Source organism: Strix aluco, chromosome 8 (assembly GCF_031877795.1).
Source record: "Strix aluco isolate bStrAlu1 chromosome 8, bStrAlu1.hap1, whole genome shotgun sequence".
Lineage (NCBI taxonomy): Eukaryota > Metazoa > Chordata > Aves > Strigiformes > Strigidae > Strix > Strix aluco.
Window position 1 is genome coordinate 7270106 of NC_133938.1, and position 26494 is coordinate 7296599.

A 26494-nucleotide genomic window follows, 5' to 3' on the forward strand; every position below is an offset into this window, starting at 1 on the left:
TTTAAAGACAAAACCCCATTTTTTTAATTGCTCGTCACTAGTTTTTACGGGTCTTGAGAAAAACAATTTAAAAACAATCCTCAAATTCTATCATGAGGATAAGTAACCAACTACATAAAAAGTATTCTTAGCTTTCTTTTAATTAAAAAAAAACAAATAAACAAGACTTGTACAAGAGGAGAAGGATTAAAGAAAGGGACTGCTGAAGCAGCCAGTACATATCCAGCTGTCCCGTAAAGCAAACAGGACAGTATTAGACTGCAGTTCAAGGTCCTCAAGTTGTGTGCTGGATTTAGCTTGTTATTCATTCCCTCGCCGACTCTTCTTGTGACTTTTCTTAGACCTGAAACAGAAAAAAGGCCATAGGACACAGCACTAGTAATTGGTTTGAAAGACCAAGGTGATTCATAGTAGTGTTTTCTGTGGTCAAATGTGGATAGTGTGACTTGACAACACTGAGGCAGGTACTGTATGAAATATTTCATCTCCAGCATTGTAATAAGACCTTCAATCCCCAAGATTAAATGACAGCAGTACAGACACCCTTAAGAAACAGGCCAAGCCTTTACCTTTCAGGTGATTTGGAATGACTTCTGTGTCTGTGACTGCGATGATGCCCTATGAGATAAAAAGGTGACAGTTACTTCCAGACACCCTGGAATTCTTTTTTGTTTTGCTAATGCAATCTGCTTCTAGTGACCAAGTGTGATAATGCCAGAACAACCCTAGCCTTAATTAGGCATGCAAATTAACCTCCTAGCAAATATTTGAAAAACGTACTCAAAGCAATTTTGCGTGTATTAAAGGAGTTCTCCAGCTGTGCTTTTACTAGCAGTTTTATGAGCCAGTAGTAAGTACCTACACTACCTTCTTGATACCGTGACACAGATTTTTCTTAGAGTGGATGTCCTGCTGGTAAAGACTTGCCAGAGTTAATCTGTAAATGACAAAAATACCTGGAGATTTAGATCTTGATCTGTGGCGCCTCTCCCTGGACCTGCTCCGGTGTCGTCTTGGGCTTTTGCTGCGATGCCTCTCCCGGCGTGGTGATGGACTGAGAGAAAGGAAGCTTTTAAGATAGCCATACTAAAAATGCACACATTCTGAGATTAAATAATAGAATAAAGGACTACCTTCTTCTCTTTGGAGAGCGGCTTCGCCTGTAATTGGGGGAGAAAAGAAAAAGTCACTAAAAATCGTGACCAGAACCAGCTGTTTAATTTCTCATATTCTACAGCATCAGGGCTTCCCCTGCACTCCACTGTATCTCTGGTCAGCGTGTGTTTGGCCTCCTGCACAAGAGGCAGTACATGAACTGGCCCATACAGTGAGCAAATGGGGTTGGTGATGAGTGTTTTTCTGGCTTATTATCAGTAAGAACAATTAAAAGGATTTTCTCTCGAGCCTCTGGCTCATGTGAAAACAAAGCACTTTGTTCTCCTTAATATCTTCACTGTATTTTCAGATTTAGCTTAAGCTGGCCAGCGAGTTCAAGAGTTACTGAAGGACTAGAGAAACAGGCAGACGGGCTGACTGTGGCTGTGCACTGCAACTCCTTACTTCAGAAAGTGGCTAAAGGAATTGGGAGGTGTTAAGAGATTCTGGCTGAATTGCCATCTTCACTTCTTTGCTTTGCTTCAGCCAGCTGCAGTACAATAGGTAAGAATATTGCTCAAGAAGAGCCTTGTCACCTTCTTGGAGACCTGCTTCGGCTCCGCCTGTATCGCACAGCTGGAGATCTGCGAGGTTTATCAAGGTCCCTGTAGCCTCTTCTGCGGTGGTCAGGAGAGGGTGCTCGTTCCAGCTGGAAACAGTAGCAGGGGAAGGTTCTGTAAGTCTTGTTTCATCAAGGATTTTATCAGTAAAGATTTCTGAACAATTAATACAAAATACAGAAGTCGTGCAACCAGCCTTCCCCATCCTCAAGTATTTCATGTGCAGAAGTGAGTGGTACTGCCTAAGTTTGCCAGCTGGAAATTACAATGGCCACCTCTCATACTGTTGATTCTTAAGAAGTTCAGCAGAGTTGACCCTGACGGTCATCATAACTTTCATCATCACCTTTAGTTCTCTGTTATATATGTATGTAAAACCATTTAATCTGAAATATGTTTAACACAGAACAGATTCAGATTTGTGAATTTCAGGAGACAGAAAAGCTTGACAAACAGAGCACCTGAAAACTGCTTCAGGGTCTAACATGTTCTCGCAAGCAGCTTATAGGAAAATATGTTAAGGGGGGAGATAAGAGATGCAGCCTCCTGGTGCCTCCCCTCAAATATTTCTTAGACCATAAAGTGTTCGGCAGTGACTCACCACCAGCTTTAACTATCCCTTTCCAATATAGTTCACCAACCTTTTCATCTTCCTCTTCCTCCTCTTCACTAGATTCTACATCATCCATATCTTCTTCCAAAGCACTAACACGAGGCTCAAGTTGCTCAGCTTCTTCCAGAACATACCGTTTCTAGGAGAAATTACAACTTTATCATACGTAACCCACGTAAGAACAAACACCTAAGGAGGCATCTCGTGTGCCAGAAGGGCTTTATGCAACAAGCTGGTAGCTGATACAACTACTGAATCTGATGCAGTTAAGAATTCCATAACCATCCACTTTTCCAAACCTGTAATCGAGGCAGAATGATATCGCATACACGTTCCTCATGGAGTAGTTCATCAATAAATTCATCCACGTGCATCAGTTCAAATTCTGGGGAGGGGTGGAAAACAGCATTTAAAAGACAAGATTAATGCTAGAGTAACAATGAAACACTTCAGACAATTTGTCCAGTGGGCTGTACAAACAACAGTTCTAAAATTCTCCAAGAAAATCATGAGGCTTATCTTGCAAAAAGGAAAGTACTGCACAGCTAGAATCAGTAGATTCAGAGGGCTTAAACCAGCACCCAAAACAGTGTTTCTTTGGTAGTTATGGAACTGTGCTTCAGTGCCCAAGAGAAAACACAAGCTCTTGGGGAAAGCAAAATAAGCAAGGCAGTTCTCATTTGTACAGGTCAGCAAGACCAGCAACAGACTATCCAAAGGATGAATAAGTAAAGTTAAAAAAAGATGACTATGCCACAATTTTTTAAGCTTATATTACTAAACAAAATATTTACTTTTATCTACCATGATATTTTTTTTAACAAAAGCTCATCTATGAGGTGCTAAGAAACCACAACTATGTAAGAGTGCTTACCCCCATTTCTGTTCTGACTTTTTATTTTTCGATAGTCATTGTACAGTGGTTCAAGATACTTGTAGCAGTCAATGGCAGTGCCTGTCAATCTCATGTACAATGCACCAAGCATTCGGACATACCTGAAAAGTAAACCGTTTCACATATCTGATCTTTTTGCATAGTTGGAAATTTAAATAAAAGAGTTTTTCCCATAAGTTTCTGAGGAAAATCAGTACACTAAAATAAATAGAATACATGACTGTTTAGACTTTCTCCTTCAAGCACTCAAGTATATATATATACACACTCAAATATACATATATAATCTCAGTATGGGTTGTTCATGCATGCAGGAACTGCATTATCACAAAAAAATATTAAAGAAAAAGTAGATTAATATCGCTCCCTTAATGCACGTCATTCTAAATAGTTCAGGTGGAGGTGTGTTATCACAGAGAGCAAATGCCACAGAGGCAAGCCATTCCAACAGCCCAAGTGACAAGAAGAACAGTTTGAAAGCAAGAGGAAGGATGTTCTTTTTTGCAAGAAGAGTTTATCAGGGCCTGCTAAAGGCTAAACCCTGCACTGAGGTTTCCCTGGCTGATTTGGACAGTTTCATTCAGTATGACAACCAAAGAAGATAAAAATCAAGCTACCAACTTACTTGAAGTCCTCGTTTTTTATGAACTCTACGATGATGTCCTTCTCGGGCTGGATCTGCAGCATCTTCAGCGTCAAGCACAAGAAGGGCGTAGGCTTAATGTTCCCGCCATAGACGCCCCCCACGTACTTCAGCTCCATGGCCTTGTCCACCACCAGCTCGGCTAGGAGAGGGACGGGCCGTCAGCGCGGGCTCCCCACCGAGCCCTCTCCCGCCCCGGCCCACCCCGCCATACCCGTCAGGCCGAAGCACTCCTCCTTCCAGTACTTGGACTCATAGATGCGGGTGCGGATGATCTTCTCCACCAGGTACTGCGGGTTGGTGCCGTGGATGCTGTGCGCGTCCTTCACCGTCCGGTTCGCCATGGCTGCCGCTACACAGCTCCCCTCAACTCCGCGGCAGTGGCCCCCGCTCCCCTTCCGTGAGGGGCTGCAGCCACTGCCACTTCCGCTTCCGGGGCGCCGCCGCCGCCGGCCGGCATCTTAACTTCGGGCTATAACATCCCTTCCGGCCGCGGCTTCGGGGCGCCAGGCGCAAACATGGCGGCGGCTGCTGCGCGGCTTCTTTCCGCCCCTTCCGCCCTGTGCGCGCGCGGCCGAGGGGGTGGGGCTGCGGGTGGGCTTTGGCGCGAAATTCTATCCTAGTGCTGCGAAGTGGGCGCCGCGGTGAGTGGGCCTGGGCCCTACGGGGGGCGACGGGTTACAGCGGCTCTGGGAGGGTGGTGGAGCGCCAAGGTGTCCCTCTGCGTGTCCGACCCTGCCCACGCCGTGATCCCGTGGGCCGCCTGGCAGCCGGGCAGAAGCCCGGGGCGGGGAGCGGCCTCCCTGAGGCAGAGCCCTGCCTGAGCTCTCCGCTGCCTCGGCTAAACCGACGGGCTGAGGGGGGTGGGGGGCATTTTCCTGAGCCCCGTCGCCTGCTTCCAGAGACAAAATTCTTGTTTAGGGAAAAAAAAAAAAAAAACAACATTAAAAAAAAAACATAAAAATTGAGCGCAAGCGAAACGTTCGTGGCGGTCTCATCCGCCTGGTCGCTATGAGGTCTGGACAGAAAACAGCGAGGCGAAGCGGGATGCCCCGGCCATGGCGGCAGTGGTCGGCCAGGGCCGCGCCGGCCTCCTGCGCAGCTCGGGGCAGCGGGAGGGTTTGGTAGTAAGAGAATAGCTGATAACCTTCTCTGTGAAGAAGCAAAGTAGCCAGTAACAAGGGAATCGCAAGTTTGTCAGGTGTGTTAGTCAAGCACTAGATGTGAAAAATGGGAATTGAAGAAATCCCCTGCTAAGTATCTTCCCTTTTTCCTCCTCCCTCAGGGAGAGGCGTCTGGAGGCTTTGGGGAAAGTAGGCTTTGCTGAATCGACCGATGCATGCCGTGTTCTTCATACACACTGAAAGAGTTGTTGGTGTTTCTGTGTATCTGGCCATCTCGAGTCTTTCCCTGCTTTTATTTTTAAATAGTAATTTTAAAAATTGTTTATGTGTTTTAGCTTTTCCTTGGGAATCATGAATACCCGGCAGCAAAACAAAATTACCTACTCCTGGTATGGAAAACCCATGAGCTCAGACAGAAAACTGAGGACTTCCCAGTACAAGTAAATGACACTTATTTCTGGCTTGCTCAGTGAAACTTAATCAATGAAGGCTTCTTTACCTTTTTGACGTTGTTTAGGTCAATGTGGCCATTGGTGAGAGTATGAGTGAGGTTTTGAGCATGACTGCGTGTTCATAACAGAAACATTGTGACAAAACTCTTGAATTATAAATTGTATGATATATAAACAAAAACATTTAACTAAACGTGCTGGGTTTGTGGGGTGGGGTTTTTGGTAGTGGGGAGGGGGCTACAGCAGTGGCCCTTGTGAGAAGCTTCTTAAAGCTCCCCCAGCTCCAAGTTGGACCTGCCTCTGACTAGGGCTGAACCAATTAGTGACAGTGGCTGTGCCTCTGTGATAGTGTATTTAAGAACGGGAACCTGAAAGGGGGCTGGAAGGAAGGGGGAGAGGTGCACCGGTGCACCCACCCTGCAGCCCGTGGTGAGATGGCAGGGCCGCCCTCCCTGCTGCCCGTGGGGGCCCACGATGGTGCAGAGATTTGCCTCTGGACGACCCCACACTGGAGCAGGTGGCTGTGCCCGAAAAAGGCCAGGACTCAGGGAAGCAGAAGCCCCTGCTGTTGTAGTCTGGTGCTGGGAGGACTGCAGCATGTGGGGGTGACCCACGCTGGAGCAGGATGGGAACAGCTACAGCCTGTGGGAAGAATGCACACTGGAGAAAGTTCATGGAGGACTGTCTCCTGTGAGAGAGGAACCGTGTGGAGCAGGGGAAGAATGTGCAGAGTCCATCCCCCCCTGCTTCCTGAGGAGGAAGAAGCCGCAAACTGACTGCCCCCCCCCCCATTTCCTGCCCCCTGTGTCACTGGGGGGAGGAGGTAGAGAGACTGGGAGCAGAGCAGGAAGAAGGGAGGGGTGGGGGGAAGGTGTTTTTGAGGTGTGGTAACCCTTCTCACTGTCCCACTCTGTTAAGTGTTGGTTTTGTTAGTGTTTGAATTAAAGTGATTTTTTTTTCTTCCCCTAATGAGTTTGTCTTTTTCCCATAACTGTAATGGGTGGGCAACCCTCCCCCTGTCCTTATCTCGATTCCTGAGCCTTTTGCTCTTTTTCTTTGTCCCAGTGCTTGTGGTGGGGGCGGGGTGGTGGTGTCGAACAGTTGAGTGAACAGTGAACAGCTGTGTCGAGTTCAGTTGCCCTCTGGACACTTTTAAATGTCTATTTGAATTATATATGAAAGCTTTTAATCAGGAAACTAAATTGTAAGGTTTACAAGAGAAGATGTAACTAGCTGTAAAATTGACAGTCCATCAGCTTTAATGATATGTGAATTGTAATGAATCTGAAATCCTGTTAATCTGCATATGTGTATCATTTTCTAGGGGAATCCTTATTACATCAGAAAGAAGCAGGACAGAAACCTGTATACAGCTTGGCAACTTTATTTTAGTAGAAGGGGAGAATGCAGATCAACCTTTTGTGGCACAACTCCTGGATTTATATGAAGATGGTAAGAGAAATAAAAATTTACTTCCTATCTGAGAAATCTTTAAATGTTTTGAAGTTACCTATTTCATGGGGATGTAGTTAGCATTAATACTATACCTCTGGCCTCATTTATTAAGAAAATTAGGCATTGGTAATCACTGCATCTGTATTCACATGCTCCTCAAATATTTGGGGCTGATGGCTAATTTCAACTAAATTTGATAGATAAACCGAGAGCTTAAAGACATTAAATTCTTAGAATCTTTTTGCTTAGTTGTCTAATTTAAAAGAAATAGTCCTTGAGGAAGATAGTGTGAGCTCATGCTTTATTTAGAAATTGGAGAATCCAAATGGAGCAAGAGCACCACAGCACCCTGGAACTTGCATCTTGTTAGATATCAGGTAATTTTGAGCAACCTGGTCTAGTGGAAGGTGTCCCTGCCCATGGCAAAGGGCTTGGAACTAGGTGATCTTTAAAGTCCCTTCCAACCCAAACAGTTCTGTGATTCTGTAATTTAGCAATACAAGGCTGAATAAATGGGGCTCATTACCTCTGTCCCTTGTAGAACTACTGGTTTATAAACAAGATAGATATGAAAAGATAAACCATGTAAGGTGACCAATACAAAGACTATGTCTGAGTTAGAAACTACTCATTAGCTATGCCTGATTTCTTTGAAGACCTTTTGTTGTTTTGGCCATTGTAATGTTTTGAGGGTTTTTTAATCTCTTTACTTTTTTTAAACATAAATACATATCACTTCATCTTATTTATTCACTAACGCACATTTATTGTGACATAACAATACTCTTTTCATGGTGGAATGAAACTCATGAAACTTCCTTGAAAACAAGATCTTTCCTTTAATAAATTTGTCAAAGATATATAACAAAAGATATGTGACTTTGTTTTCATTCAAAGAGGAACACCTTAAAACGTAGAGAGTAACTTAATATTCAATTTTAGTATGTTCCAAATGTTTCTTTTAACTCTCTCTACACTTATACTGTATATTCAGACTTTCTCCTAGATATTTCAACAGCAGGATTCTCTGGTTTGTTAGGCAGTGAATAAATACATTTCTGGCTTCTAAAATAATATTGGCATTACAAGTAGTGTTCTGAAATTTCTCAGTTCTCCTTTTATGTCACTGCTTTTGGTTAGTGGGGTTCGATTTCATCATATCTATGCAAATAGGGAACTTCTTAATTTGCAATAGTGAACTGGTGGTCTGGAGCTGGTCTCCAGGTGTTTTGTGATTGAGACCTGACGTAGGTGTTATCTTAGTCCTTGAAAGTCTCAACTCAAACATTTTAATTTAGCTTAGAAAATGGGAATTGTAATCTCTTAACAGATGCTTTCTCACCTGAGTCCAGGGAGGATTTCTACTGATGGCATTTCAGCTAAAGTCATTGAGATCTGGTAGTAACTATTTGTGATACAATAAAATTCTTAATGTTCATTGACTTCTTTTCATTGTTACAGGTGCTCAGCAGAAACATGCAGTTGTGCAGTGGTTTTCTCACATTACAGAGATACCTCAAAATAAACGGAAACTGCTTAAAAGAGAGATTTCTCCCCAAGAGGTGTTTTTTGATCAAGTTCCTGGTTATGACACTGATATAGCTGTGGAGACCATTATTAAAAGTATCATGGTATGTACTGCAAGCCGTCTACACGTAAAGGGAAGAAGGAAACAGGAACAATTTGAAAAGCATAGTAGAACAGTGCAGCTACTTTATTCCCTCCCAAACCAAATGTGTGATGTGTATTTGTTAATGCAGTTAACATAGGATAGAATAGTTGAAAACTGTTGATATTCTGTCTTCCACCCCAAAATGACTTTGGTTGTCAGCAGCCAGCGCATTTAGAGGTTTGTGTGGAAAGAAGTAATGTGAATGGGAGTCCTGTAGTGCCATAAACTTACGCTAGTGTGACTGTAGGTTGAAGGTGTTCCCCTCTGTAATGAAGGATTGCATGAGTTCCGATAATAAGATCTGTGAATAGGAAATCGTTGAATGCTAAATTAACAGTAAATGTTAAGGTACGTGTGTTTTGGTATTTTCTGTTTTTACAGGTAATACCGCTACGTCTTGGGGAGGAACTACCTGTTATGTTAAACAAGGAACAAACTTTCTATGTAAAACAGTCTTGGGATGGAAAATGCTTTAAGGCTTTGTCCCCTGACACATTCTCTAAGCTGAAAGAAGCTAGGAAGAAAGAAGGTGGCATCCCAAACTCTTCAAACTCACTTATTCCTTCAGACATTATTTCCCCTCTGAAAAAAGAGACAGAGAATGTTGTTCGGAGCACCACAAAACCAAAAAATGTTGAGTTGGAAATAGAATCAAAACATTCTGCTTCCAAGTCTTCTCTTGCTAAGGAGAGACAGTCACAAAGAGTGGCTAATGACGTCAAAACTCCAACAGCAAGGAAGAAGTTACAGTTAAACAGTATGTATATGGCAATATTCTGTTCATTCAGTAGTTTTGAATGTAGTATGTTTTGTGCCTCTTCATTTTGAGTAGTTTAAACAATGGTAATATTCAACATCAGTATTCTTAGTTACGTTATTCAGGCTTTGGGGTTAGCCCAAGCCTTTTGGGCGCATCAGTTGTTTGTCTTATGTCTGTTATTTCACTTCTTATATCCAGTTGCTGTTGCAGATGTTTTATTTCTAACTGGTAAGTCTAAAATAAAGTGCTTATTGGCTGAAATGCTACCAATCAGCCTAACTTGACCTCAGAATGTCTCACTTTCTTGAATCTTCTAACGGTGTGCTAGAATGTTTACATTGGGCTGATTGAATAAGCATGTCTGATCGTATGTAACATGCAATATTTTCAAACTGGAGCCTGAGTAAAGTTGTAAGTGATGGAGGAGGGTTAGAAAACTGAAAAAGATCCGTTTGTGTTCTATTTAGTCATCTCTTTAGAGGAAGTGTATGCCTTCTAGTCCTTGTTCCTGGAGTGTAATGCCATCTCCTTTAACTTAAATGACAGCAATTGAGCCAGTCATACCATGTCTTCTGAAAGTTAACCAATCCAAACATATTAAAGCCTGACAAAAGTTCATTTTCTTCTTGATCCCTAGGTCCCATAAGATCTCCTAAAGGCAGGCTCCTGGGATCTGAAGTTTTGGAACTTCTGGATGATCTCTGTGATGCTGTAACACCATTAGAACCATCAGCTACTAAAAGAAAAGTGAAATTCACTGGCATTTTAGGCTCTCCACCAAAAATACCTTGTGCCAATGCGAAGTCAAAGTCAGTGCTTGGTACTGCAGAGGACTGGCAGAGATTTAAGGATACAATACAATTATCCCCCCATAGTAAGGTCAGCGACTCCAGTAAGAAAGCCAAGAATCTTAATGTGAAAGATGACACTATATCGTAAGTGATCGCCTTTTTATAATTATCTTTGCGTGGGATTTCTATTTGTATGTAGTTCTCTTAAAGCACATTTATGAAAGACTTCTGGAGAGAAAAGCGGGTGAAGTTTCTGTGTACCATGTTTTGCCTGTTGAGATCACTGACAGAAGGGGGGAATAGCCTAAATAGTTAAAAGTCCATGGTGGTGAAGCTCTGGAAAGCGTGTCACTTGGAGGTGGATGAATGATTGGGGAGATCATAAGAGGAGTTGACTTCAAAGATGGACACAAGCAGTTCGTGGTTACAAGAACAGAGAGAAGAGGTTGGAAATGGGAATTGTAGGATGATATGAAAGGGAATTGAAGCCATATTGATTGTTATGGTTTGTACTCACTAGCATGGATAAAAATTTGTTTCCCTGCAGTCACAGTATGTATGTCACACAGGCTCAAATGTGCCCTACTTGTGACAACTATTGAGATACACTGAACTATAGAAAGGTATGTGATTGTCCTCGTGAGAGTTCTCATGATAATTGTATGTATACTTTCATGCTAATTTTTATGTAGAAAAGAATTCAAAACTCAAAGTGTAGTTGATTAAGTGTGTCTTCACGCAGCTTTTAAAATGGCATTAAGCGGGGGCAGGAAGGGAATGGATCGGACTTTCTTGTATAAAATGTAAGAAGCAAAAAACCAGTCATGTTCCTCCTTTCTTCCTTTCAAAGATTAAAGATGTGGGTGCAACACTTGGTGGATCTGCACCACATTTTTGTCACTTACTGCATAGGAAAAAAACCCTTACTTACCAATGATAAGGTAATGGCATTTCAGTGATATTTATAGATCTAAAACAATTCTGAGAACTGTCTACAAATAAAGTGATTCATCTCATTATAACTATAATAGGAAAGTTGTATTAACAGTAAAGTGTTTCAGTGGTGGGGATGAAGTGCCCAAGAAGACAACCAAGGAGTCTCAAAAGACAAATATAAAAATCTACTCCAAAGAAAATCAGATATGCCCAAATCAGATTTGTTTTCTCTTTCTCTCAAAAAAACCCCAGAAAACAACCAACCAAAACCACCAAACAACTCAAAAACCCACAACCAGACTAAAAACCACTGCTGTTTTGAGCCCCTGTCCCTTCAGTTTGACAGTGTTATATTTGCAAAATAATTTGGCTGCTAATTCCACTTTATCAGCATCTATTCAGTGCTCTTCACCGATGTATATGTGTAACTAGTGAAGTGAGGGAAGGCTGTAAATGTGCAGCAGCTGTCAGTCAATGTGAAATAATTGCTGTTGCCAGCTGAGGGTGCACCAGGAAACAAAGTTGATAGGGTCTGAGTCAGACATGTCAGTTTTGAACTAATACTAGTGCAGTCGTTGTTGTCACAGCATCACAGGTCAGCTAGCAGCTCTGACTTGTATGGACTCATGGTGTCTCTTTAGACTTGGCTTTCCTCAACTCGTTCACAAAGCTTTACAGAAATAATTACATGTTACTATAAAAATCTTTACAGTACAGACCATGAATGAACTGCAGTAAATATTTTGTGGGTTTTTGTTTTCCTTGGCAAAGATACATTGAAGAGGGAATGCAAGAGAGGGGAAATTGTGCTGCCAGTATCCATGCCATAGCCAATCTGTGAATAACTCTGAATGAGAATTCATGCTGGATTGGCAGCCATAACAACTGAGCCTGAAGTTTGAAAGGCCTTCTCTCCATCTTTACAAGTGTGATGCAAAAAGGAAATACAAATAACTTTGTGTTCTTTCTTTACAGTTTAATTGGATATCAGAAACGGTGTAGTCAGAGCCCTGTATTGAGCCCTTGTTCTCGTAGGATATGTGTACAGAAAACAAACACTCGTATTGCAGAGCAAGTCAGGTAAACTTTTGTGTGCATGGTATCTTCTTCAAGTTATCACTAGCAATCTGAATACTTGAGAGTTTGTCTAGCTTAATATTGAAATACAAATGGTTCTTGAAGCACAGCTTAATTGCAGTGTGAGTGAAAACTGTCTTACATTCAGAAACATAAAGCCAACTCATGGTGTTCATCAGAAAACCGACTTCCTTTAAAGCAGTCTATTAGCCAAGGAAAATTAACAGCTCAAGTGGAAAATACGTTGGCTGGCTGATACAATAACTATAGAAAAAGCTGAAAACGTACAAATGATTCTTTGTAGTGTGTAGGGTTGTATGTATTTTTTAAAAACTCATGTAATTTCTGTTTCTCATAGCATATTAAATGCACTAGAGTTGAACCAGGAAGAGGATTTTCTGTCTAGTTCAGACAGCTCTTACTCTTCAAGTAGTGAGGAGGAGAAGGATGATGTGCTCTGTACACCAGAAAAGAAAACTAAATCAAGCAGAACATTGAGCACCCCAAAATCTTCAAGGAAGTCTTCAGTTCACACTCCTGCTAAGACTCCTAAGAAAACTGTAAGGTTCCATATAAAAGAACTGGTTTTATTATTTCTGAGCCAATTATTTGAATGCTTGATGCCTGTGTACCCAAGTTAAGTATCTGAACCCTTAGCTTTTAATGAAATGTTATCTTGATTCATACGATCTTTGGTATGAGTAGGTAATGTATAAAACACTTGTGTATTGTGAATGTTGATTAGAAAACTCCAGCCTAAACAGGGAAAATGTTGGATTGGACTGGAGCGGAACAAACTGATGAAGCCATTTATGGCCACCATTTTTACTTTTATTGTAAGCTGCCCACAGACATTTCAGTTCTATTTCTGTACAGTCTTTACTGAGTGCAGTCTATATATATATATAGCAGAAAGTCATAAGACCAACTTGTGCTTGGCAGTAGAGTTTTAATTCTTGAAAGCTTACCAATGTGCAGATGATTATGAACACAGAAGGGATGCTCTGCAGTGTTCATGGCCGCACCAAAGAGTGTGGCTGGCAGTTTTGCATAGTGTCCTGGCTGCTGATGGAGATGGGATACCAGGCTCCATGGATTTTAGGCCAAACTCATTATGACTGTATTTGGCACCATAGCCAGGTACATACTGTCAATGGCTAATTTTTACTCTGTGTTTATGGTATGTCGTAATGCAGAAATCCTAGAACTTGTAAACACAACACAGAAGAATAATGAAGATCACGTATGACTTTTTTGTTTGGACAATGAAATTCAGATAGATCGATTTCTAATTGCTTGCTGTTTCTTAAGAACCTGATCACTTTGTAACACAGCACTTCAGAAAAGCATTAACAATTAAAAAGTTCTTCAGACAGTTAAAAGAAGTAATGCTTGGGAAACTTGTACAAATAGAAGTTGCTGTATATAGAAAATCTGCTTGAGGTTGTAACTTTTCTTTGCAGCGTTTACCAGGAACACCCAAGACACCCCGGAATGCAACTCCCGAAATTCCCAGGCGCAACCATGCAGCACAGAAACCAGCTAGTATACTAGAAGAAGCCAGATTAAGGTAACATGTACTCAGGGGAGGAAAACCTCTTTTTTACATCAGGTATGCATAGCAGTAGGCTATGCTGAAATAAGAAAATGTCATTTTGACCATATTGAATAAATTTGGTAAAAATGCATGGTGTTTTGATACTAGAAGAGTATTTAAGAATTTACAGTACAATACTGTATTTACAAATACTAGTAGTGTTTACCACTTTTACAATTTCAAATTATTATAACCAGTTCATGCTAAGTTCTTCAGAGTTAAGTATCTGTCTTTATTCTGTGCAACATTAGAAAAACAAAGATCCTGTCGTATTAGCTTTAGACTGTAAAGGTACAATATTTGTCTCCTTTTGGTGCACGAAAAAGCTTTACAGCTATCGTTGTAGATCTTCACAGTGGAAAAAAAAAAAAGCATTCAGGACTGACTATATCTTTCAAACTGAGTTTTAGTTTTTTCAGTTTCCTATAAGTGGTCTCCCCTGTTTTATCCTACCTCTACACTGACTTACATTTTTTTTGTGAATTAAACCAGCTAGATCTCTATTGCTGCGTATTTATGCTGTTTGTTTATGAAGATGACTGTTCAGTGCTCTTAAAACTTAAAAGCACATATAGGGAGACTAGGCTGTTTCTTTTGGGATACTTTATGTTGGTGTTCAGACTTAAAAGTATGTGAGAGAGATTTGAAAAACTACACACAACTGTGAAAAGTGGAGCATCTGGCTATGTTTTCCTCAGCAGGCCCTTTTCAGGTAGAACTGCAAAAACGCAAACCTTGGACCTCTGATTTCAATTTTCTTTTTCTTTTCTTAATCAAAAGGCTGCATGTTTCTGCTATCCCAGAATCTCTGCCTTGCCGTGAGGAAGAATTCCAGGATATCTATAACTTTGTGGAAAGCAAACTTATTGATGGTACAGGAGGGTGAGTTTGTTGGTGAGACTGTAACCGAGATCACAGCTACCTATGTCATAACAGTAGTCAGCCAATCAACGCTACTTTTATTTCATGTTACCATTATTTGGCTGAATGAAAGTTCCCAGCTGAATTTTCCTGGTGTTTTGCTTCCTTAGGAAGGGTTGTGCATAGAAATAATGTGGGGTCATTTATTGTGTAGATTGAAATTAAAGACCAAAATATAACTAGTGAAGTTTAGACGTCTGGGAAACCTTTTTTATTTGTAAAAGAGCTAAATTACACTTATAAAGTACTTTTAGGTTGTTAATTGCTTTAGTAATGATAAAAATCCTCATGAACCTTCAATGTGTTATGTGTCCCAGTTTGCAAATAAAGTGATTGAAATATAGGGAATTGCCTGAAGTGACAGAGGAGTAGGATTCAAGGTTGGTCTTGGAGCCCAGGAATTCCAGCTCATTAATCCTAAGAGTGTTATCATTTTGCTTAGGCTGCTGAAAAGGTGCTTTCCTTTTGTAGGTGCATGTACATTTCTGGAGTGCCTGGAACAGGTAAAACTGCAACTGTTCATGAAGTAATAAGCTGTCTTCAGCAAGCTGCAGAAAATGATGAGCTACCATCATTCCAGTTTGTAGAGATCAATGGCATGAAGCTGACTGACCCTCACCAAGCTTACGTGCAGATACTAGAGGTAAGTAAAGCCTTAGAAGCCTAAAGAAGAGATCTTACTTAGGCTTTACCATCAGATCCTTGATGTATTACAGTATTCAAGGCACTTAACATATTAATACTTACAAGTAGTCCCTCCAAGAGACTGTATGCTAATATCTTAGAGCAGGTTAAAAAGTAATTAGCTGAAGGCCATGGCCAGCTTCTTGAACTATTTTGCTTTCAGCTGCATAAGGGCAGTGGTTGGGGGAGAGCCTGCTTTATTGCATCCACTCAGGTCTAAAAAAAATTTAAACAGATTCTTTTTATATTTTCCCCTTCTATAACTTTTTCTGCACCTGTATGCTTAAAAAGTTACTGAGATGACAACTCTGGAGTCAGTGTAGCAGTAGGAAAATTACTAAAGGGGTCTTAATGGTTAATTGGTCTGTCATCATAACAATCCAGCTAAGAAGAGACCATCTCTGTCAGCAGTACTGTATTTCAGATTTCTATGACAAACTAGTCTGCATTATCTCATCTGGAACTAGTGACTGTGCTTGTGTTTAATATGGGTGTGAATTAACCTTCTGAGGACTGGATTAAGATCACCCAAAGGTATTAGACAGTAACCGTGCAAGACTTTTGTCAGTCTAGGCTAACTTTAAGCCAGTGACCTGGAAATGAAATGATGGTTTCCTGAAGAAAATTCCATTTTCTTATAAACTTATGTTCCGTTTAAGTTTGACATCTTCTATCTGAGCAGGAGGTGGCATATATTGTTATAATATCCTTATTCCTATAGTTGGGAGTTAAATTTACATATTTGCATCCTTTCCTCAAACCAGCATAGACGGTGTCTTGCTGAGGGATTTGTTACAGCAGGTTGCTGTATTTCTTTAGCATAGTGAAAGGCTTTGTGACCATTAACTTATTTCATGGTAATGTTAATGTATCTTAACACTCTTCGTTCCTATCCTGTTCAGCATAAAATTTTAAAATTAATAAAGAATAGGCCTTTGGAAGTAAAATTTGTTGACCCCCATGGGCCCTGAACCCTTGAAGCTAGCCCAGTTAAATATCCTTCAGGGGAGCATGTAGTCAGATGAACCACTTATTTCTCTGATCCCTTCTGCCTCAGCTGTGACCCAAGTGCCCTAGCTAGGCTGCTGCTACTCTTCTGATTGCTGCATCTCAAACTGCAGTCTCAAGCTCCAGTTTGCTTACATTTCTTTGCATGACTGCAGTAAATTCTGGAGTGTTCAGCTACCTTGCTGTCATAGGAGAGTTTATAGAAGAGGGACAGGGACAGGAAGGCCCCAACAGATGAAGGAGATATGGTTAAATACCTGGGTACAGTAAGTGTGCCAGTTCCACCATAACAAACTGTAGTCTGTGATATATTGGATGCCCAGTTCCAGAGCTGTAGAAACAGGATCCTCTGTGGTCCAGCTGCTTCGTGTGACTGATTCAGACTGCCCTGACTGAATTGGAAACATGAAGCAAGTATAGATTATATATTATTGTCATGCTCTGACTTCTTTAATAATTATGAAATCTCAGTTTTTATGGGATTATGGAGAACAAATACAATTTTCAAATGCAATCTCCATTTTACTTTACAGCTTGACTCTGAACTATGTTGAACAATTGATTCAGCATTATATAGTGTAATTTTGAATGTCATGGCTTTAATTTCTATTTATCTTTAGACCTGTAAGGGAAGAGGTAACATACAGTCAGCTCATCTGTTTTGCCCCATAGCCTATTGCAGAAGCAGTTGTTGCTGAAGGTATTTTTTTAGCTTAGAGTTGAATAAATTATTTAGTTCTAGATCCTGCTGATGATTCATTAATATTTTAAAGGGATTCCAAGATTGCTGAAGTCAGGCTGACTGACTTCAGTAATCAACTGCCTTAAGTTTTCAGTGTTTTGCATTCAGAGACACCCTTGAGGTATGCTAGGTTTAGACTCCTCCTGAGACTGGGTTCAGGATTTCTTAATGAATTTATATTTAAGACAAATTGCATTAAAATTCTAATGGCCTTTCATTTTAGTGATATATTCTTTTGTTTCTGTTCAGTATGGACATATAAAACCTGAGTGTTTTATGAGCTACTTTCTCTTTTTTATTCCCCTCCAGGGGAAAAAAATTCCAGATGCTTGATGTTGATTGTTAGAGAAAAGTTAAAACCAAATATGAGTTAAACTTCCTATTTCCAAGGTTTTGGGTTGATTAACCCACAACATTGTTTAATCCTTGTCCAGTTACTGACAGGTCAGAAGGTGACAGCAACCCATGCTGCAGTACTGTTGGCAAAACTGTTCAATACACCTGGACCAAAGAGGAAGACCACAGTGCTGGTAGTGGATGAGGTGAGACAAAGATTCCTTCATTCCCTTTCCTTGAAGTGTCATAAGAAATGAGTTTTTGGAGGATGGAAAAAGGCAAATTATACTTGGATATCATATGTGACCTAAAAGGAATAGACTTACAAGAGAAGACACCCAAATAGTTCCTCTTAGCGTTATTAGGAAACTAAATGGGCAAGTATCCTGTTGCATTATTGTTCGCTGCCTTGGATTTCATGTTGGTTTTGTGTTTTGTTTTGGTCCAAGTCATGGAATGAGTTGTTCTATCAAGTCCTAAATACCATAGAATTCAACTGTGTTTTGTCTGGAAACTGCTGCTTTTCCAGTGAGAAAACTCAGAGTGAAATAAGTCATACCCAGTTTTGAAACTCTTTGAATGTGGTATGTTCAGTAATAAACAAATGCACACTGATTTTTTTTGCTGTAGGCTAATTCACATTCTCACATGGAGGGTCTTTTAATCTTGTTAGATGTAGTATTAACATCACAGTAGTGTTTAAAAACTCCAGCTGTTTAATCAGTCTACTGTGATTAATACTGTTCAAGCATGTAGTAGGACTGCTTTTCCAAAAGAGATTAAAGCCCTAATTCTGAAAGTGTAGTCCTATTAGTAGACGGATAAAGGAAACACAACAGAGACAGCTTGTTCAGAGTCATGTAAGAAGTCTTCTCTGGCAAAGGTAGCACTCTCAAACCCCCATCAGATATTGGAAATACAAGGTTATTATTTTTCAGTCTAATTCTTCTCATTCTACCTCTGCAGCTTGATCTTCTGTGGACCCGGAAACAGAATGTGATGTACAACTTATTTGACTGGCCAACTCAAAAGCACTCCAAGTTAATCATCTTGGCCATTGCTAACACCATGGACTTGCCAGAAAGAATAATGATGAACAGAGTAGCTAGCAGACTGGTATGTCCTAGCAGTTTTGTTGCTATGCTATAAAATAAGAACAGATTAAATACTGCAGGCAATCAAAAGTAATCCAGGAGAAAGGTAGGATTGGTTACATTAGAGGTAAAACAATACTTTTATAATTCCCTCTCCAGAGGGCAGATAATGAACACATAAATCTAGCAAAGTGAGTTTAGGAGCCATCTTGCTAATCAGATTTTATGCTGTGTAAGAACACTGTGTTCTTGTAAGAATAAATTAAGAATGCAGATGTCGTTTTAAATATATTAAGATTTGGATAATCAAATGCCATGCTTCATGGTTAAACTGCTTACTCTGGAGTTCAGAAGAATTCTCTTCTGGTTTCCCTTCCTTTCCCCTTTCATTTCAGGCACCTAGTTACTTCTCTGTTTGCCATCATCAGCTGGTAGATTTGCTTTGTTGGATACCTTTGGACAAAGTTGGATGTGCTTTACACCTGTGTTGAATACATTTTCCTAGGTCATCTCTTAATCATTGCTCTGAAAAGTGATTTGCATAAACAGTGCTCTGTGCCTCCATCCTTCTGTGACTCAAAAATAGTTCCACAGTGTGTGAATTGCTTTCCCCCACCCGCTAAATCTGCAGATCAGCTGAGTCTATGTAGTCACAAGAGAGAAGAATTTGCATTCTTCTCAGGCCTCCTGTAGAATATGAAAGGCAGTGCACCATCTATAACATAGATTGTCCAGCTGAAAGCAGTTTTTATCAGCTTGAGCCAGAAGAGGATTTTTAATTCTTGGCTGATTGCTAATGTGAAGTCAATAGTATAACTGCATACAGATTTGCTAAAGGAAAGGTGATTATTTTTTCATAGCTTCTGCTGTTACTGTATTTAAAACTTTTTACACTTTATTTTTTTATCAAAAGATTGTTGTATTAGATGGCTCTGATTTGTTTACAAGTTTTGTAAGAGAAACTTGAATTCTAATAGCAGCAGCACGTGCTCCTCAGGCCTTTCAGTGGGGAGGTCCAACCAGTGGTCCTCACTTATCTACAAAACTGTGGCTTTGCACATTTTTTTCACAAATAGGAAGTGGAAGAATTGATTAAAGCATATCACTTAGAAGGAAAGGATATGAAAGAGACTGTTTCTACTAAAGAAAATTAACTATACAGGCTATGCTTGAGCAGTTGAGAGTTTTCAGGCACTACAAATGCTTCTTTACTGTATTGTATTATTTACTTACAGGGCCTTACCAGAATGTCCTTTCAGCCCTACACCTACAAACAGTTACAGCAAATTATTTCATCCAGACTGAACGGCATGAAGGCATTTGAAGAGGATGCAATTCAGCTGGTTTCCAGAAAGGTAAGCACAGTACAGATGTATGTCCTTTGTGTTGCCCTAGGGTAAAGAGTGTTGGTGGCAACAGGGGAGAATTTTGTGAGAGTTGTCAGACTTGGTTATGTGTTGTGTATTGAAGACAAGTGAGGTCAAGTAGTGGATCATATATTATGCTCTCTGTAAGGTATACAGGGTATTTTCACAGGGAACGTTGCTAAAGCAGTGTCCTTGCTTTTTCCACCTACTTTGAGAAGGCAGCAGTATATTCCAAGAGCTGGAGGCATGACAACAAGAGTCGTGATAATGCATAATGATAAGATGTCAGCTTTCTCCAGTGTTTGGCATAACGTGAGTCATTGGATAATCTTGAAAAAAATTAGTATGCCAGTGGCAGTGGAGATATCCATATTCATTCTCTTTCTCAAGATGTTTAAAGCCTTGGCGTAATAGGTAGTACCTGTTCTATCTCTAGTCTTAATGCTCAGTTGTACAAAAAATAGATTATGCATTAGGGATCAGTAGCTTCTCAAATTAAGATGTGTGCATTATTTAATGTCTTATGTAGCAATTATACATTAAAATAATCTATTAACATTATGTTGAACATCTGTCGACCAGTTTACTCTTAAACTTTTTCTGCTAAGCATCATTGTAGGATTAAAAAAAGAGTACTTGTAAATATGTCAGAAGTAAATATAAGCATTTGTTTTGTTATGAAGGAACCACCTTTTTGTAAGAATAGTGATGATTTTGCAGACTGAATCTGCAGTGTTTTTCTAGTATCATTTTTCTTCAGAAAATCTAGAACAATAACTTGCAATTAGGCTTTCTAAAGGGTTTCTCATTTTTGACTCCAGCTGCATTCTAGGGCTTTCATATGTTATCAGCATCTACTGAGAAAACTAGGCCAGTACTATATCTAGTGAATGTTCATAGCTTTATTAAAATTGTAAACCACAAGAGGAGTTTTAAGACGTATTTAGTTGCAGAAATTTCAGACACCTAAAAATTTTCAGGCACTTGTAAATGTAAATTCACTATCCCAGATGTTTCTTCGAGACCAACTAAAAAATATTAATGTACACTCAAAATCAGTATTCTATTGAGTATGGAAAAACTGAGGAGCTTTTTGCCCCCTCGCCTGGTCTTTTTTCTCTGGATGAACCTGGATTGTGGTAGGGTCTTTGATAACATTTCTGAAAACTTTTGGTGTAGAACTGAACTGCTCACGTTGAATTTCCTGAATTTTTTTTTCTTGGTCTCCGACTTCTGCAGTTATAGAAGAAAGTTCAGTCTTGAATTTGTGATGACCAGATAACAGTGGGGGTGTGGGAGGGTTGCTTCTGTTGGTTTTCGTCAATAAGATTTTTCTTTGAAACCTGGGATTCTAGTAACATAGTTCACACTAGCATTGCTCTCCTGTTCTGAGGTTGGGCTGGGTCTTTTTTTGTCTATTGATTCTTGCTAAACTCTTTTCTCAACTTGTAGGAAATATTGCTACAAACCTGTCATGTTTACTTTCAGGTCGCAGCACTGTCTGGTGATGCAAGGCGTTGCCTTGACATCTGCAGAAGGGCCACTGAGATCTGTGAGTTTGCTAGCCAAAAGAGAACCCCTGAAATAGTCAGGATGGCCCACATAACAGAAGCCATAGATGAAATGTTTTCATCACCATATATAAATGCAATCAGGTAAAAATATTTCTCAAAGGAATTTCTTTGCTTTTGTGTCTTTTTTGCTGGGTTATTTTTTCAAAAGCATTCAGTCTGTCCTCACCACTTTGGGAGCATATGTGATGCATCATGCTTTGTTGAAGTATGATACAAAACGAACCTTGCAGCACCCCTGTGATAGGGGTACAAAACAGGAATTAAAGGGAAACAAAAGCACAGAAGTCACTTGTTCAAGTTTATACAGGATGTTTCCCTGTTAGTGTGTTGGCTCAGTTCAGGAGGAGGCTTTTGAAATTTCCTGATTGTCCCTCCTTACTGTACATTGATTTTGCTGAATATCAGTTTCCAAGTACATGTATTTGAATTCCTTCCACTTGGAACTAAATCTGGAAGATACACTCAGAAGCCCGCAACCACAAATGCTACTGATCATTCAGCATACCAGACCAGACTTGGAGCTAGACTGAAGGGAGAAACCACTCAGATGTGCATAGTGTAGGCACTGGGTCCTCAAGAGTCAACTATTCCCCTCTGCATATCCACTTGCATTGTGCCACTGTCTTCGCTTGCTTAGATGCAGCCACGGAAGTCTGAGCAGAATGCAAGACTTTCCCCTTTGAACTGTTTTTTTTCTTTAACATATTCTGTTCAGACTTCTAGAAGGTTTCCTGAGGTCATATGTGTGAGGAATTATGTTGCCCTTTAGTGGTCTGCACAGACTGTAACTGATAAAGTGCTTTACCAGTTTCTAGTCAAAAGGAAGAGAATCTGTTTCAGCAGGGAAGGGGGGACTAAGGGATGCAAATACAGTATTTTGTTGGATGTGTAAGTACTGCTTTTACTGTGCTGCTTGGGCCTGAAAACCTCAATGTTAATTTGTTAATACATAAATGTAAGTTGACTGTAACACACCACCACAAAACATGTATGACACATGGAATTAAATGTTGTGTTTGGATACACTGATAGAGAGGTGAGGTGAAATGCAGCGTATCATGGTGCTGGAGTTGCAGGCCATAATATAATGGCTAGTTGACATAAACTACCCCTCCCAGGGAGAAAAATACCCTGCATTTAAATATATGGTTACCAAGCAATTTCCCTTCCAGGCTTCTTCCTGACACTTCATAAATTCTAAACTTCACAGATTGATTTTTGTCTGTTTTTGTTTTGATATTCAGAAATGCCTCATTGCATGAACAAATCTTTTTGAAAGCCATTTTAGCAGAGTTTCGCAGGGCAGGAGTTGAAGAGGCAACAGTTCAACAGGTATGTTCATGTTTTGGGGTACTTTTTTTTTTTTTTCCTCTTAAAGAGGGGGGCACTGTCAAAATTATCAGGCAGAAGTGTAAATACTTAAGTAGTTGGGGTTTTCATTCTTGAAATATGATGGAAGACAATATAATGACAGGGTAAATTGGGGCATGGCTGCCCAGGCCAGGTGTAAAGCCTAATGGAATGCTACTGCCTTTTTTTCAGTGGGACTAAATACTTATGATTGGAAACACCTACTGTTGTATTAATGTTACTCTGGATCACAAAGGGATTTTTTTGGCCTGCATCTGAAAATATTCCATGCCTCCAGCTAACATGCTTTATAACAGGAAAAATAAGAGAACCTGAAAATACCACACACCATAATTCATGGAGGAAAACTGAAAGCGGATTCCAACTTCTGTATCACTGTCTTTCTCAATAGAGGCAGATATGTCACTAGTAGCTTCAATTTCTTAGTACACCCATAAAATACTTGACACCAGCAGAGCTGTGAAGACTACAGAGTCCATTTCATAATTCATAGTATGGAAGCTAAATGTTAATACTTATAAAAATGTTTAGAACTATATATTTATATATAAAATAACCTGCTAGTTTTATCTGGTTCTACAGGTTTGTAAGTAAGCATTTTAATTGTTTTTTTGCTACTGGCTCTTGAACATCTGCATCAGTTGGTTGCATAGATACACTGGGTGATGGGTTCTTTGAAATTCAAAGAATATTTTGTTAGACTGATTTGTTACACTTTCCCCTTAGTTTAACGCCAAAAGAGTTTTCTTCTGCTTTTTCTAAATAGAAAAGCAGAAGACCCCAACTGATTCTTGTTACAGATTTGCTAGTAGTCTGCATGATTTGTGACAAGTGCATTCTCCTGTGCCTTTCAAAGCTGTGATCTTTTGTGTTTGTAGTCAAGTGACTTGTGTTTATGAGTCACTGGGCCTGAAATTCGCTTCTGAGTGAACTGGTATGTAATTAATTGTAAATCAGCTCTTAATCTTCTGGATAAGCTCTAGTCCACAGGGGAGAAGAGGTGTAGTAACATAAACTGATCTAGTTAGAAAAGAGCAGACAAGGTAGGTTGCTAATTGTTTTGCTTTTGGGCTATATAAAAAAAGAAGCTATAGCTTGGAATTGTTACTTCCTTGACAAAGTCCTAACAGTTTGTGCTGAACAGCAGCATGTGTGCATTTCATCTGAATGGGCTGGAGAGAGTTTTTTTCCTTCCCTCCCATAGATGCAGGGGAGGGAAGGAAGTGTCTCTTTTTCACCTTGGATTACTCAATTGCAGCAGGAGGTAAACATGACCTGTGCCATTTTCTCTCTTTTCTTTAAATAGGTCTATCATCAGCACATAGCATTGTGTAGAATTGAAGGCATACAGAGTCCTACAATATCAGAAATTATGGCAATTTGCTCAAGACTTGGTGCCTGCAGGCTGTTGTTGGTGGAGTCCAGTAATAAGTATCTTCACATGCAGGTGCGACTCAATATCAGCCAGGATGATGTCATGTATGCACTCAAGGATGAATAAAGCGATAGAGATTTTATTTTTTTAATATGTATAAATTTTAAAAATAATGTTTATTTTAATTTTTTAATTGTTGATAAAATGGAAATAGTGAAATGTATTTTTTCTAAACATTTTGTTTAAATGTTTGGTGTATTAAAGCACTTTTTGTATAATAAAGAAATTGTTTCAAAAATTTTTAAAAATATTTTAAAACCAGTTTGATTTCAAATGTTTATGTGCTGGTAAATGGTCCCCTTTCAGCTGAGGTGTATGAACTTGAAATGGGTTACTTGTATCACTACTGATGCTGAGGAGGTTAAAATTTAGCAGTGTCTGTGGTGTTGCATTTTATGTAGTGTTTTTGAATATAAAAGGCATCATCGTTAAAATGTGCTTTAACTTAGATTGCTGATCTCATAAAAAGGAACTTTGCTTGTAATCAAGGCTGAATATTTGAACTGGGGAGACTGCTACCAGGAAAGTAAAAATACCTGAAGAAGTGTCATTCACGTAACCAACTTTTTTCTTTTTCGACTGCTACCAAGGACTACTGCAAAGAAATTGCCTCAGGTAAGGCAGGTCTGTTGAAATCTGCTGTTGTAACCGACCTGCTCCCCAAAACGCAGCAGTGAACGCCCTCTGTGAACACCCTCTGCAGAGCTGGAGCTGTGGGGGAGGCTCCAGCAGCGGCTCTTGCCGCGGGCTCCGCGCGGGAGCCGGGCCCTTTCCCGCCCGCGCCCGGGGCCCCGCCCTCCCCCGGGCCCTGCTGGCCCCGCCTCAGCGGCCAGTACCGCCCCCGCGCCCCTCCGCGCAGGCGCACTGCTCCTTGGAGCGGCGGCCGAGGCGTCCCCGGGCCGGGCGGGCGCAGCTTCGCCGGGCGCCTTCGCTTGGGCGGCGGGAGACCGAGGTGAGCCGGGACCTGCCCGCCGCGGGCCGGCGCGTCGCGGTACCGCTCGCGGCCCCTCGGCGGGAGGCGGCGGTTATTTACACGCAGCTCAGCCTATCGCCTCCGCCGGCTCCTCCCTGCGCCGGGGCGGGGAGGGCTCCACAGGGGTTCGGGGCGGGCCGGCGCTGCCCCGCCCTCACGCGGCGCTGGGTCCGGCGGGGAGGGGGGTCCCGCTACCGTGCGAGCGGTCGTGCCTGTCCGCCCGGGCCGCGCGGGGGGGGCGGGGAACGCCGGCTCTGAGTCCCCTCAGGCGGAGGGCGGGGTGCGGCCGGGCCGGGCCGGGCCGGGCTCCCGGAGGCTGTGGGGGAGGCGGCACTGACGGGCCCGGGCCCTGGGGAGCGTGGTAGGTGGTGTGCGCCCCCACGGCTCCCTGCTGGTGTGCGCCCCCACGGCCCCCTGCTGGTGTGCGCCCCCACGGCCCCTTGCTGGTGTGCGCCCCCACGGCCCCCTGCTGGTGTTGCCCAGTGTTTGGGGGTGCTGGGAGCAGCTGCAGGTTTGTGCAGAGCCTGCTCTGGGCTGCCTGCCTTCGTCCCGTTTGCGGTGCGTTGAGGCAGGCGAGGATACTGACATGCCATTTCATGTGCTCTCAGTCCCTTAGAGACACGATCCTCTGAAATTCATGAACCAGCATGCTTGGCAGAAGACCTAAAAAAAGCCCTCAGGCAAAGGGCCAGGGAGCTGCAGTTGCAAAGCAGGTAAGGAAGGCAAAGGGCCAGGGAGATGTGGTTGCAAAGCAGGTAGGGAAACCTCCTACTGCTCTTCAGGGTAGTCTTGTTCAGACCTCGTGCTGCTGTTTTCCAGCGAGAATCTCTCAGGCGTTAATAAGATACTGCAGGACCATGAAAAAATTTAAATCGTGTGGTGCCAGTTTTCCTGCTTTCTCCTTTAGCACATTCTTCCTAAAGTAAATACCTGATATGCAGCAGTGGGGGTCTTTCAGGGAAGCCACAGTGATGTAATGCTGTAATCTTTGCATGAGGCTTCATGACTCATACTTATAGTAGTTTCCTACCCCAGCTATATTGAGGTTTAGTAATAACTTCAGTAACTACATGGAGGTTTTTCTTATGCCTCTAAGAAAACTGAAATAAGACTAGAATATCAAATAACAAGTTCAGGGGCACATATTGGAGAACATTAAGCTGTGACACCAGAGACCGTTAATTTTAATTTCTCTGGGTATAGTCAATTTTTGCAACAGAGAGACTGCTAACCCTCTTCTGTAGCTAAAAGTGAGCATA

General features: G+C 41.3%; 3 protein-coding genes across 5 annotated transcripts in view; 2 read left to right on the top strand and 1 right to left on the bottom strand.

Annotated features, from left to right (window-relative positions):
• PRPF38A (pre-mRNA processing factor 38A) lies at positions 1 to 4378 on the bottom strand. Its single transcript, XM_074832040.1, has 10 exons — positions 4081 to 4378; positions 3849 to 4008; positions 3203 to 3324; positions 2628 to 2713; positions 2357 to 2467; positions 1692 to 1804; positions 1134 to 1160; positions 957 to 1054; positions 570 to 618; positions 1 to 343 (listed from the first exon to the last, which is right to left on the bottom strand). Exons 1-10 carry the CDS (start codon positions 4208 to 4210, stop codon positions 301 to 303), a joined length of 939 nt encoding a protein of 312 aa, XP_074688141.1. The 5' UTR covers positions 4211 to 4378; the 3' UTR covers positions 1 to 300.
• On the top strand, positions 4361 to 24834 carry ORC1 (origin recognition complex subunit 1). 2 transcript variants are annotated; one of them, XM_074832038.1, is made up of 18 exons: positions 4411 to 4510; positions 5326 to 5430; positions 6767 to 6894; positions 8359 to 8528; positions 8951 to 9326; positions 9967 to 10264; positions 12032 to 12136; positions 12492 to 12693; positions 13597 to 13703; positions 14511 to 14612; positions 15123 to 15294; positions 17520 to 17627; positions 18388 to 18537; positions 19751 to 19870; positions 21371 to 21537; positions 22701 to 22788; positions 24134 to 24274; positions 24712 to 24834. In XM_074832038.1, exons 2-18 carry the CDS (start codon positions 5342 to 5344, stop codon positions 24754 to 24756), a joined length of 2568 nt encoding a protein of 855 aa, XP_074688139.1. In that variant the 5' UTR covers positions 4411 to 4510; positions 5326 to 5341; the 3' UTR covers positions 24757 to 24834. The 2 variants fall into 2 exon arrangements, with proteins under 2 accessions (XP_074688140.1, XP_074688139.1); XM_074832039.1 differs by lacking the exon at positions 24712 to 24834 and having other exon boundaries at positions 4361 to 4510; positions 24134 to 24520.
• Positions 24835 to 24857: 23 nt separating this feature from the next.
• The window catches only part of CC2D1B (coiled-coil and C2 domain containing 1B), a 35537-nt gene continuing 33900 nt past the window's right edge, over positions 24858 to 26494 (top strand). Inside the window, exons 1-2 of one of the 2 annotated variants that reach the window (XM_074832037.1) lie at positions 24858 to 24877; positions 25844 to 25948. In XM_074832037.1, coding sequence (XP_074688138.1) covers positions 25883 to 25948 — 66 coding nt within the window. In that variant the 5' untranslated portion in view covers positions 24858 to 24877; positions 25844 to 25882. Of the gene's footprint in view, positions 24878 to 25128; positions 25215 to 25843; positions 25949 to 26494 lie in introns of those variants that run through there. The other variant, XM_074832036.1, reaches the window with a different exon arrangement.

Coding starts and splice junctions, on each gene's coding strand:
- PRPF38A (XM_074832040.1), bottom strand. CDS start 4,210: ATGGCGAACCGGACGGTGAAGGACGCGCACAGCATCCACGGCACCAAC. Junction 3,325..3,848: donor ATAAAAAACGAGGACTTCAA/GTAAGTTGGTAG, acceptor TTTACTTTTCAG/GTATGTCCGAATGCTTGGTG. Junction 1,055..1,133: donor CGCTCTCCAAAGAGAAGAAG/GTAGTCCTTTAT, acceptor CCTTTCTCTCAG/TCCATCACCACGCCGGGAGA.
- ORC1 (XM_074832039.1), top strand. CDS start 5,342: ATGAATACCCGGCAGCAAAACAAAATTACCTACTCCTGGTATGGAAAA. Junction 13,704..14,510: donor CTAGAAGAAGCCAGATTAAG/GTAACATGTACT, acceptor CTTAATCAAAAG/GCTGCATGTTTCTGCTATCC. Junction 15,295..17,519: donor CTTACGTGCAGATACTAGAG/GTAAGTAAAGCC, acceptor ATCCTTGTCCAG/TTACTGACAGGTCAGAAGGT.